The sequence below is a fragment of the Phaseolus vulgaris genome, chromosome 1, assembly GCF_051622355.1.
Source record: "Phaseolus vulgaris cultivar YP4 chromosome 1, ASM5162235v1, whole genome shotgun sequence".
Classification (NCBI taxonomy): domain Eukaryota; kingdom Viridiplantae; phylum Streptophyta; class Magnoliopsida; order Fabales; family Fabaceae; genus Phaseolus; species Phaseolus vulgaris.
The window spans coordinates 36,045,102-36,059,086 of record NC_143498.1 but is presented as its reverse complement, the minus strand read 5'-3'; the positions used below and the strand labels follow the sequence as shown (position 1 = coordinate 36,059,086).

Here is a 13,985-nt window from a genome sequence, read left to right as displayed (position 1 = left end):
TCTTTTTACTTTATGAACAAGAATCATGTGCAACTCATTAAATGCATCAAATACAAAATAGTAGTCACCGATAGAAGGCTCATAAGATTCCCAACAAAAAACGAAAATTTAACAGATCAACTGAATCCCTTAACTAAACACACATGCATCCCATATTTTGTTTTTGAGATTTAATATCTGCCACCGCCATTCAGATTATACAAAGATACTTTGTTGCTGTTATCTATTTAGCTCGTGCATGGGAGAATAGGATGTGAAGGGGAGAGAATCTTAACATCAAAACCGTGTTACATTGCCATCTTTGGTTGAACATTTTTCCTGGTCATCTCTGCCAACATAGCCTTTGGTTGGCTTACAGAAGCATACAAAATAATTTTATTGCAAGGGATGATGAGAAACAAAAGAAAATTGTTACTTTCTTCTTCTTTTTCTTTCATTTTTTTTCATCTTACATCACAAAAGAGCAGTAATTTGTGTGATCAAGGCCTGCCACTTGTGGACTTTGACCTGAAAACACTTACAGCATGTGGATATCTTTAATCAACTATTTACACGCATGTTGATGACGACAGCTTATATCCACTTAGATGGATGTGCAGAAGCTCGCCTTTTTTGGGCAGCTCACATTTGTAGTACTCTAGTTTGTTTGGCCAAGTATACAACTCCAGTACTATGTTATACCCGTAACACAAGTACTATAAGCATTAAAAATGACCATTTAGCAGTTCCAAGACAACCTGCAGAAGCTGCAAAAACAGGATATTAGCATACAAGAAACAATATTTCAATATTGATTTATAGCCATATATGTTGAACTCCTCCACCAGCATATTTGAATAAGCTACTTCAGAAACACTTTTAGGAAAAGAGAGAACACAAAGAAAGAATAAAAAGGTTTCTCCATGAACTAAATTAACTTGTGCATAAATTAAAAATAATCTTTTTGAATAAGCTAATTCGAGAAGACTGACAACTACAAATAGTTTGGAGAGAAGATTTCTTTTTGTTTTTCCTACTTAAATTTTTCTCCTATAAGTGCTTCTAGAGAAGTTTATCCAAACAATTCCTAAGAACTAAAAAGTTATCCTGCTTGCTGGTTAACCTAGAATTAGATGCAAAACCTTGCAGAATTTGGATACGAGAAATGTCTAACAGAGTTGCACACATGTATGATCCAAGGAAAATATGTATTCAAGTTCCAAGGTTCAAGCAATCAAGAAAGATGTGCTCAAACACAAGAACAAATTCGAAAACTATTGTCATCTTTAAACTATATAACTATTGCCATATTACTGAGCATACTTACATGATGATAGCCCAGGAATATGCGTGTAATAATGTTCTGGGGCAAGTTCATTCTTAGGAGGGGGCTCAGCATGAGCAAAAGCTACATTCGGTAAAGGACTCAAGGCAGGTTCTGAATGAGAGACATGTGTGGGGGGATCAATATGCGATTTTGGTGATGCAACATGAACAGGATGATGTGGATTAATAGTGGGGGCAACTGCAGGTGTTGGAGGATGAGCGTGCTTCCCAGAAGTATGGGTAGACCTTTTTCTAAAACCAAATCGACAATTAGGAGGCTGAGATTGAGAATTTTCCCCCGGTGCAGGTGCAGGTGCAATTTTTGCCACAGTAGGAGAACCAACCTTGGGTGGAGTCACACCCTTCCTGGGCGTGGATGGAGGCGTAGGTGTAGGTGTATGTGTAAGTGCGTGTCTAGGTGTAGGTGTTGGTGTAGGTGCTGGTGCTGGTGCAGGTACATGTATAGACTCAGGTATAGGAGAAAATGCAGGAGAAAGATGGGCATCATGGTGATGATGATGATGCCGGTGTTGATGATGGTGGTGGTGGTGTGGAGGATGTGGCAGAGGAGCAGGAGAAGGTGACCATGCAGAGCCACTACCATCATTTCCATGAAGGGAGTGTTGCAAGACAGATGAAAGTCGGACCTGCTTAACCCTACCAAATTCAGTGTGATTCAAGCCTAGATTATGTGGTCCCATGATGGTTTGTGCCAGTTTCTTTAGCCTCTCTTCCGAAGGAGCAATCCCAACTGCAAGTAGAACTGTTGACTGGACAACAGTAGGAGCGTCAACTGTTGAACCTTCAGAATTCGATAAGCTGATATACAAGTTCTGCAACCACCGAGAAAACCCAATAAAAATCAGCATGGGACATCCTATGACAAGTATTTCATCGTTCGAGATCAACAAGTACTGAGGATAGTAAATTGCATTTATGTATAGGGATTCCCCCCTAAAGGACAGTTTTCTGCAACACCAATAAAGACAATACTCATGCTAGCAAACAAGCTTGCTCATATTATCAATATGCAATGTTCTTTCTTTCATAGTCCAATGCCAGACATGACTTGCTCAAAACAAGCAAAACCCTTACACAAGAACAGTGCAGTGACCATTGACACAACATATAATTAAGAACTGAAAGTTGACCTCAAACAAAAGGTATACAAAATGATAACCACCATAAACAATAAAAAAATAAAAACACCAACCTCAAAGGATGTCAAATATAATCCAGACTTTAGCTGACTAGTCAGCTCCTTAAAATTGGATTGTATTTGATAAATGGGGAAATTTAATTTAAAGCTGAATTTTGCTTGCCCTTTCTGCAGAGGAAATGCATTCTGTTGTGGAATTATAGTAATTCCTCCCTTCAATTTCAGCACTTCAAAAGAGTAGGGATCTCCAAACAAGGATGAAGAAGTAAGCTGGAGAATTGATTGGCGTATAACCAGGGATGTAAATGATGCTCTTATCAAACTGATGACAGCTGAGGACATTTCTGTGTCTTTATCTTCAGAATCAACTGCAAAAACCACTCTTGTCTTGTTTGGCCCAGGTAAGGATTCTAGAGACACGACAGCTACCTGGATTTAGTTTGACCAAAAAAGAAAGAGAAAGTATTAGTATGTAAACAATAATAAAGGATATGGAAGGGAAATATGAAGAGAGGTACTTTGCTAGAGGGAGCATCAATCTCATCAAAAATTTCATCTGCCAGCTGAAACTTGTTATCTTCTAGCAAAGAAACAGATTTATTGACGATAAAGCTTGCAACAATATCATGATCTGCAATGTAAACAATGCCATTAAGCAAATAGTGCTTACAAAGAGTTTGACTTTTCAGGAAGTTGTTTATCATAGTAAAACTCTAAGTATGGCAATGCAAGAGTAAATAAAAACCTTCATTAGAAATGTCTCAAAATCTATCCATAAATTGAAGCATGCATGGGGAAAATTCAATAAAGCACGCTAAACTGGTAAAGAGTATGGAGATGCTTGTTATAATTTTCGCAAGAGAAAGCAAGAGAGATTGAATAATGATATTTTGAAGAACCATCTTTATGCAAAGGTATTACACAAAGTGTATATTATAATTATTACGAAGGAAAAACATTTAGAACCACAATTTCCAAAAGCCACAATACTTAACCAACCAAACAATAAAATTGCTCGTATTAAACTACTTAATCTTCAGGTAATCACTTATATGTTACAGGCTATTCATTCAATATTCCATTAGTAAGAAAATATCTGGCAATTGAACACTTAGAATAATCATTTATGGTGGAAAATATGCTGAGCACATTGGCGGCATAATGAGGTGGAATTTTGAAATGACATCTAGTGGCTGAGCACATGGTGTCACAGTGCCGTAGTAATAATACTACGGCTATTGTAACTAAATTACCCAAATTCAAGAAAAGGTTTCACAATTTCAACTTTTCAAGATTACAAACGAAAACTACGAAAAACACAGCAAATAAAGTTTATTGCCATATTTCCATCTCAATCATAGAAAAGTAAAGAATGCTTGGATAGACCAAGTCATTCAACTAGCATCAACAGAAGTCATCATAAAACTAGCGTCACAAAGCCTAAGACAGCAAAACTGTTTAATGCATACCCATCATTAAGAAAGAAAATCCCTTTCTATATTATATAATTTACAACCATAACTCGTTTATAATGATACCTAGTTTGTAATTTGTGAATAAACACAGTCAAAATACACAATCATCAAATATAGCATATAAAGAAAAAATAAATAAAGCCGCACAAGACAACTAAAAATCTCCAAAACCATTTTGAAAAAGAAAAGCAACTAAACAAGCTCAGAAAAATTCTAAAACCTTACTTAAAATAGCTATAATTAAAGTAACTTCCCAAAACGAAGAAAACAAGATCCGACAAACAAGTTCTCTTTCCCACAATTTCCAAATCCCTTCAATTGGCTAATTAACAAACCCACCGTAATTAGGAGACGAAATAACCAATTAAAATACCCCAATTAAATAACTAACAAAATAACCGAATTTATTTCCCAATGAAACATTAATCACCCATTAAAAACCTCTAATTAATTTTTCCTTTTTTGTTCTTCCATAGTAGACCATCTTGCTGAAACCTATAAGACCATAAAACTAGTTAAACTGTACCAACCCCATGTCAGTTTTTCCACACCTTCACAGATAAAATCTAACCCAACGCTCAAAATTAAATTCCTTTCACCCGCATTTCTCCAACACGCTCCCAAATCCGGGAAACCTAAAACCTCATTTCCTCCGAATCCAAAAACAGAAACAGATCTAACCCCACGAAACAATGCCGCCAGCCACAAGACCCCACCTTTGAATCTGGAACCTCCATGCAGGTTCCTCCGATCTGCGAGGCTCAGAAAAGGGGGCAACCAAAACGCCGCGGAGAGAAACAGCGCGACCGACATGACCAGTACGAGGATGCATCTGGCGCCGACAAGCTTCTGAATCCGAGAACAGTGGCACCGACACTCCGCATTACGCGGCGAATCCTCGGACGGAGGCAGAGGCTGTTGTTCTTCTTCGCCCTTTCCCATTGCAGAAGAAGAGGAAGAGGGTCACGACCCATTTGCATTGGGTACACCCATTGGGAAGCTATGCTCGAAAATATGATCTTTTTTCAAGAGGGTAGGTGGGGTTGGAAAGATTAGTAGATTTTTAGGGTTTGAGGGTGAAGGGTGGGAGTGGAAGAAGATGAAGAAGAAGGGATAGTGATTATTAGTGAAGTAATAACTTGTGCAGCAAAATCGACAGCTAGTGTCATTTTCTGTTTTGGAGAGAGATGGTGTGGTTGTTTTGTTTTTTATATTTTTGAAAATTTGAAGTGGAAGCAAAGAGGAAAAGAAAATGCATTCATTTTTTTTTATTGTTAAAAATTACGCACTGAGCTAGCACTATCGGAGGAAGAAATTAGAAAGAGAGTGTGAGGTGTGACGAGGAAGAAAGCATTTGGGGGGCAGTGAGGTAAGGTTTGACAATTCCAACTTAATATGCCCCACGTTTTCTTCTCTCTCCTACTTTGCTCGTGAAAACAGATAAGGATTTTAAAACTAAAATGTATTCAATTTTTTTTAATAGTGTAGGTGTGTTTTAAGACATTGAAGTTAAATTCACTCTTGCCAGAATTTTATTTGATAGTTTTGTGTGAAATTTACTTTAGTGTGTTCAAACTATCACTTTGCTTATTAATTGGTGAAAAATAATTTCTAAATATTCTCTTTTTTTCTAACTATTAACACATCTTTTTAGTCAGAACAAACTTAGAACTCACTTAGCTTGATCATATTGACGGTATTTGACGGTAGAAGAATGATTTAAGTCACTTTGTTGCTCAAATTCAATTGAGACATATTTTTATTTATCAACAAATATCCTGTTTATAAGTTATTTTGAATAAGTTGGTGCATTGAAGTTAAAAGAATTTACAAAATTGGAGCATTCACATTTCAATAAAGTTGTTAAGAATTGGAGAGTGAAGTCCTTTTTGGATCACAAATAAAATTATGGATTTAGGGTTTACGGAACTGAGAAAAAAAAACAAATAAAATTATGGAAGGATTGGAGATGATTTAAAAAAAACAAATAAAATTATGCATAAGAGCATAACCAAACCACATAAACATAAAAAAAGTGATAATTTGATTTATATTGCCAATAATATTAAAATAAACATCATGAAGACTACTTAAAACCCATATACCCATTGATTTCTCTCGATATTCTTGAATGAAGATTGGATTAAAACCAACTTTTCTTCAAAAGTTAAACACACGAACAAATTCAAATGAGTTTCCTACCAGGAAAAATAGATGGGAATAAATCTTTTATAAACTCCTTAAGATAATGCAAGATGCACTTATTGTTAGCACCTTTAATGTTCCACAAAACCATAAATATAGTGATAAGTGTTTATTATTCTTAATTTCTAAAAAAACGTGCGTTTATTTTACTTTCTTTTAACATTTTTCATCTACTTTAGTTTCCTTTTAGTTAATTTTATACGTAGAGTCCATTAATACTTTCGTTAGATAATCCAACTTTTGCTAACTCCTTTTAGAAGATTTGAGAAACAAGAAAATTGGAAAATTTTGGAAACATTTCAAAAGGCAAGTAAAACTTCAAAGATAAATAATTAAAGGGAACTTAGTACAATTAGAATTTAATTTATCTCTACCCTTTCTGCGTTCTTCACGCACCCCATAAATTTCATAATTACACAAATGTCCTAAGTAAAAATTTTAAATAGAATGAGGCAATGGTTGTGGAAGTGTGGTGGTGTTGAAGTTGTTGCGTTGAGTGTTGAAGGCATTGGTAGTTGTTGTGGTGGTGGTGGGTTGTGTTGGCACTGGTTGGCATTTCCTCGTGATGGTTTGTGGTGCTTATGGCTCTAAGGTGAGTTTTTGCATTTCTTATATATTTACGTGCGTATTTTGGTTTGGGTACATAATTCATAAGCATATTATAAAAACAAATGTCTTTTGGATTGGTCATTTCAGAACTCCTACCTGGATCTTGATTAACATTCTGTCTTATGTAATTTGGAATACATGATTACATTAGAAATTACATACTCCAATATGTTAATCCGGATTCAAATAGGAGTTCTGAATTACCAAATCCGGAAGGCACTTGTGTTGAACAAGATGCTTTGATGCCTCTGAATCTGTGTAAAAGACTTGAAGAACCTGTAGTTGTGTTTGTGTGTGTGGTTTAATAGTTTTTGACTAGTTAATTCACACCTTGTATTGATCCAAGCTCACTTGACTCTTTATCTTTTTTAAAAGAAATATTTTCTAAAAAGCTGAGAAATTTTAGTCAGTTGTTTTTCAAATCAACTAGTTGAAAAAACTGTTACTCAAAGGTATTGAGGCTAAAGCAAGTTTTTCAACCTGTTGAATTGTCGAAACAACTAATTGTTTGACACTTATTGGTTTTCAAAATGTTTTGGAAAAGTTTTGTTGTTGTCAAACTGAAACAACCGGTTATTTCGATAAAACAACTGGTTGTTTTATTTGAAATCCTGAACAGAAAAGATATTTCAATTTGTTGCTTTGGAAAACAATTTGTTGTTTTTATAATAGAATTATGTTAAGATTTCCAAACTATTTTTAAATGATTCCAATTGCTTTTGATTTATGATCTAACAGTTTTAACCACTTCCTTGAGTCTATATAAAGATTGTTTTATGATCTTTTCAATAACCTGAGATGGAGAGCTTATTAAAAACATTTTCAAGAGAATAAAGAGCTTTGGATCATCACTTGTGTGGAATAGGACTAGCTTTTCTATACTTTTGTACTACTGCTTTGTAAAGCTTAGGTGTACTTTATTTCCTTCTTCTGGACACTGTAATTTTGTGTAATTTATGTAAGGCAGTTTTTAAAAGGGTTTCTGAAAAACTGTGGTGCTGTCAAGAAGTGTTGTGTCTTCTTGAGGGGTTCAAGATCATCACTCTTGGTGTGTGTTTGTAATCTTGCTTTGATTACTTAGTGAATTCTCAGTGGTTAGCTGAAGACTGGATGTAGCTCTTGGTTAAGAGTGAACCAATATAAACTTCTTGGTGTGAATCTCTTTATCCCTTTCTCTTATACATTATTTTTAACATTGTTCTTTCTTTGCTGGTATAAATAACCTGTGGTTTCGAGAAAAAAAAAACTGGTTGAATTTTTGTAAAGAACTATAAAACTAAACTTTTATCTAGTTGAACAGAAAATCAATTGGTTGAGTTTTCAAAACTTTTCACTCTACTTCCAATTTTTGCGAAAATCTTGTGAAACAATTCACCCCCTCTTGTTTTGGCCACACATTCTAACAACTTGTTTATAATATGCTTATGGATTATGTAATCAAGAGTGTTGTTTTGGATCTAGTGTGGAAGGTGTTGTGAATGGCGTGCTTCTGGATTATGCAATCCAATTTTTTTTTTTTGTAATTGCAAAATACCTTATGGATTACCCAATCGATAAGGTTTTTGTTTATTTTCAAAAATACCTTATGGATTGGTCAATTCGGAAGGCTAATAGCACAATCCACTTTTTAATGCCATAATTTTTTGGATTTTAGTGACATTCTTAAAATTATAATAAAATGTTAGTTTATGTTTTATTAAATTGTTGAAGTATGAACATGGAGATTGAATTGTTTACAAAAAGATCCAATGAAGTAGATATGATATCTGACATTGAAAACTTAGTCAATTTTGTGCCTGAACATGAATTGGTTGAAGGGGACTAGGTATCCATTTTACAACGGATGAGGTGAATAACATTTCATTTCATTCATGTATACTATAACTTTAAGAAGTGATGTACTAATTATGTTGTAATAACTTTGTGTAAGTGTTTCCTTTGCGAGAAAACTAACTAGAATGGGCTTGTATGGTTAGTTATAGACTTGGTTTTTTTATTTTCATTATCATATTTGATACAACAAATGGAAAGCAAGGGAGAAAGACATGTGTGTTGTTAGGTTATGAAAGAGGGAGGTATAGAAAGTACAAGGATGATTTAGAGGTTACTGTAATAGGTACTCGAAAATATCATTGTCTCTTTGAATTGTGAGGTAAACATGTTGGAAAGGATGTTTGAAATGAGTACTACAAAATAGCATGTGTGACTTGTGCTCGGGTTGGGATGCGGTAAAACACATTATTATACTTCAACATAAAAAAATCAAGACATCCTTTTAAATGAGTGTTAAAGGACACACATTCAATGTCAAATTGTGTAAAAGGCTAGTTGGTTTTGTATCTAAACATGTTTTGGTGCACATTGCTGAAGAGTTTAATTGGTGAAGCATGTCGGTTTTGATACTAAACATTGTGGATGTGTACTTAGATGGACTCATGAATTACCATGTGCTTGTGAATTAGCTATATATGTTATGTATGTCACTCTACTAAATGAACTTCATGTTTTATGGACCAAACTGAGTTTTTCATATTTATGTCAATGTGATTCATCATTTGGGTTGTCAATTCAACAGGTCATTGATGTCATTGTATCTTGATTCAAACAAGTTGATATATGTGACAAAGTGACAATTAAGAACAAGTTGCATGAAATTGCCTACCCGGACATGCCACTAATGTGTGCACCACCAAATACAATTAAGACAAAAGGATTCCAAAAGAGTCCAACAAACAAATTTCAGAAGTCCAAAAACATGAACCTTCATATTTTGAGCATGTGGATCATATCCATTATGTACTTGATAGCTCTTCATCTTTGAAGAGCCTGAAAGGAAAGGGAAAGGTCAACCCCAACACTAATGTAGTTCCCATGCTTCATCAATTTCATTTGAAATGTCACTCTTATATTTTGGATGTAAATGATGTCAAAGTCGATGAACATTGTGAGTATCGTGTTATTGCTTCATTGTTGGGGTTGGGTGAAGACTCATGGCCACTTTTCATATTGGATTTATTCAAAGAAATATCTAGTGGCGTGAAGAATACACGACATTGTTAGGTGGTCATGAACGGTGGACCATATAAAGAGGTAGTTATTGGTGGATGGGCTTTCTGTCGTAAGTGAAGACTCATAATATAATGTGCATTTTCATTTGAACATGTATGCTTTATAATTGACATAATTGTATTTACAGGATAGTGTTGAGAAATGGATGACAATATCGAATATGGGATACTTAATAGCAAGCAGATATAATGTGATATCAATGTGCTTGTCGTTGAAGCAAAATATTACCATATTCTCATTGCGTAATATACCATTCACTGATGTTAGTGTACATCGATTAATATGTATTGGTCATCTGTATGATTCACATTTTGTACAAGTATGATAATTACTCAACACATTACTTATATCCGTTGTTACCCATTGTTTGCTACTTTTAATTTATGGTGTAGGTAAAATGCATGATGGTTGTCTCATGCTTAACGCTAACAATTTATGGTTTACACATTGTTATCCAGAGGCAAGATTATGATTATCATATTACATTAGTTGAATGCAAACTTTTATCTAATTAACTGAACATAATACGACATATATGAATCTTGCAGACAACTGATGTTAACATTCTTAAGGTTTTAATCATTATTTATATTTTATTACTTACTTGTGATTAATGCTTTATTACATTATTTATGATTGATACTTACGTAAGATATGATTTATATTGTATTACATAACAAGAATGGTCACACAAATCAAATAAATAACAAACACAATAACAAAAATTAATGAAACCTAATTGTATATATATAATTGTTACAACAAAATGGGCATCCTTTAATTTATTGTAAAAAAAATAACATTGTTGTCCACTGACTAAATGATCACGTCTTGTGTATATTGCCCCATCATTTGTGACGCTCTACACTAACTACAATGTTGACTAGGTGCCCTGATATGTTACAATGCCTCAAGTGACGTGACCATAATCAATTATGTGTTGGAGGACATTGGAAATGCGACTAATTATAACTTGCAACAAGTTCAAATTAAATAACTTAGTTAAAGTAGTTAAATATTTAAATTAATAAATTAATTAATGACTTATTAAACATAACATCTTACCTCAGGTGCATGCTCTTCCTAAGACGAGGGACCTACCTGATCAATGTCATCCCCCAACTGCTTTTGCTGAAATAAGAGGATCCCCCAACTGCTCATACAAATGAGTCAGTGTTGTTGTTCCCAAGTGTAACCACCACACATACGTAGATTGTTAAACTATAAGTATGCAACACATATGGAAGTGACACTCTTCTTTTCAAATATAGTGCATCCAACTAGATGCAATAAGTAAGCCTTAACAACACACTCTCAAGTAGGGATGGCAAAACCTATGAATATTTGTCAATAACCACCATAAATGGGACCTTAGAGGTGTGTCGGGATGCAACAGAGATTGGGGGTGTCACGAGGTGAGAGAAGATAGCAAAAAGAGTAAGGTGAAAACATTTTATGGTTTTGGGTTTTTAATTTTTTACTGAACGACAAAATAATAATTTCGTATTTACTATGGGGGTGTTTGAAGAAGACATGGGGTGCATGGAAAAACAACCAAATGTGTCTTGGAAATCACATTGTACTACTTCAAGGCTAACACATAAAAAATTGGCTTAGGTCAATTAAGACAATTGTTTTTTACACTCCCATAACTCTTTTCTATATTCTTATAAATCTAAAAATTCTCACTTTGCCATTTCTTTTTTAATGATAATGAAGGTTTCATTACTCCATTTTTGTTTTTTCTTCTTCAGTAGAGCAAGGAGTTGTTCCAAGTTTGAGATCAAAACATTGGCACACTAATCAACTCAATATTAATATATTGTAAATCTTGAAGGTGGGTAGATGTTTGAGTAAGCATATTGAGGTTCTTGTTTTAGTTTTCGAATGTTGTTGGGTTTTTGGTTTTGAGTGATTTGCAAATTATGTGATACATAAGAAAAAAGGTGAAGCGACTAAATCCTTCCGATTTGTGTAATAAAAACTTTAAAATAGTATTCCAAATTACACAATTTAAAATAATAATTTTATATTTTAAATTGTTTTTCAAGTTGTATAATCTAGAATACAATTTTGAGGTTTTAGATTGTGTAACCGAAAATAAAAATTGTATGTTATATTACACAATCCATAATAAATTTTGATTTGGATTATGCAATCTAAACTTCAAAATTTCTTTTAAATTATACAATTAAAGAGACAATTTGAGACAAAATTTTGAAGTTATAGATTGTATAATCCAAAAGACAAAAAGGTATTATGGATCAGAAGTCCAATTTGTATTGCACAATCCGAAATAAAATTTTATGTATAAAAAAATATTTTCTAGATTGTGCAATCTAGAATAATCTTTCATATTTGAAATGTATTTCAAATTTCACAATCTAAAAGGCATTATTAAGTCAAAAACTCTTCTAGAATGCAATATCAATAACAAATTATAATTTGGAAAATTCGTAGTATCATGCACAATAGATAAGCAAAATAATATAAATCTAAACATGATTTCTCAACAATTTAATCATTCACAACAACACCATCAACAGTACATGGTAGTGACAATAGGGTGGCAACAATAGTGAACCAAATCAAGAAAACTGAGGAAGCAAAGGGAGGGGTGTAAGGAGGATGAGATAGATTTAGGTTATGTATATAAATTTACTTAAGGTTATTTTTGTTTGTTACATGCCCTATAAAGGTGCAAGAAGAAGTAATTGAGGTGCAAAAAATAACTATCATCAACTAAATATTCATCCATTGAAGGAGAAAAGCCTAGCCTACTACGATTTCTTTTATCCCCATATCCTCTTTAAAAGAAAATGGTGTTTTGTGCTTTGTAAACCTACACAACAAAATGAAAATGTAAAACACTTGTAGTTGGTTCAAAGAGCACCTTGTAATGGTGTGTGTGATGAAATTTAACGACATCAATATTCATATCATATATTTATGTTCAATCCATCTTTCTTTAGTTCAAAAATCCCAAAAAATTTTGTTGTTTGGTTTTAAATTTTTCATTTAATTTCTTGTTATCAAATATTGTTTTACTTATTTTAAGTCTATTGGCATAAATATAATTTTTAGTATCATCCAAACCCTTGTGAATTTTGACATTCTTACTTATTTTAAAACTCCTATCAATAAGGATGTGTATGATACAAAATGACAACAAATATCCCTAAAAATATATGTAGATGAGTGAGACAAGAACAATAAACTTTAATAAAAGATTTTATTATGAAGGACTTGAATACCTGGCACATGCATACAAATATTATTGGACCACATCAATACTAAATCTAAGTAGTTGTGGAAAAGTCAAATATAGTCAGTAGATAGTCTAAATCTTAATTGTCTAGAGAATAAAAATAAAACAAGATATCTACTTTATTTCACCCCAATTCTTGAACTACGTCAAATTATCTTTTAAGAAACTCTTAAAAGGTTCCACTATAATTGAAGTTTATTATAAAACGAGTACACAAAGACACTTCTAACAAACACAGGTATACAAAGTCATTTTTTATTATCAGGTCGTAATCTTCTCTTTAGACTACAAACTACAAGTATATTATAAAATCACACTTCTAGCTACAAAGAAAAAATGAAACTAAGCAAAACTCTCACAGAGAGAAATTATTAAGATGACTTTCCTACCAAACTAAACAAAGATAAGAATGGAAATAATATAGTCTTACAAGATTTTTATTTTTTTTATATTGTAGTTGTGTGTCTTTACATTCACCTTTTCCTATCTTTTTATAGGCCCTTAATCATATGATTGTTATAAAGCAATCTCTAACTATAAAATTGTTTGAATTAATTGTAATTACGTTCTTATAATATCTTGTTGTGCCTAATTATGTGTTTTAGCTTTGAATATTCATTTGACTTCTTTCTTTTGAAAAGTTTTGGTATTATTGTACCTATTGCTAAACTATAAAAAAAATGAATGAAATGTAATAACACAATATCTGAAAATATATTATGTCTTTCATATTAATATGTGACATCTGAGGTGATTTGTTCAACAAAATTAATTCTTTGGAAATAAATAATGAGAAAATTGTTCAATATCTCTTTATTTCATATAACAACATTATTATAAAATGATTAAGTGTTGGATTTTGACTTGAGTATCTAAGACTATTATAGAATAAGTA

The 13,985-nt window shown here is 33.0% G+C and overlaps 1 protein-coding gene across 1 annotated transcript; it reads right to left on the bottom strand.

Annotated features, from left to right (window-relative positions):
• Positions 1 to 270: 270 nt before the first annotated feature.
• LOC137813885 (uncharacterized) lies at positions 271 to 5,305 on the bottom strand. Its single transcript, XM_068616351.1, has 5 exons — positions 4,656 to 5,305; positions 2,983 to 3,095; positions 2,519 to 2,893; positions 1,307 to 2,138; positions 271 to 746 (listed from the first exon to the last, which is right to left on the bottom strand). Exons 1-5 carry the CDS (start codon positions 4,879 to 4,881, stop codon positions 676 to 678), a joined length of 1,617 nt encoding a protein of 538 aa, XP_068472452.1. The 5' UTR covers positions 4,882 to 5,305; the 3' UTR covers positions 271 to 675.
• Positions 5,306 to 13,985: the final 8,680 nt, after the last annotated feature.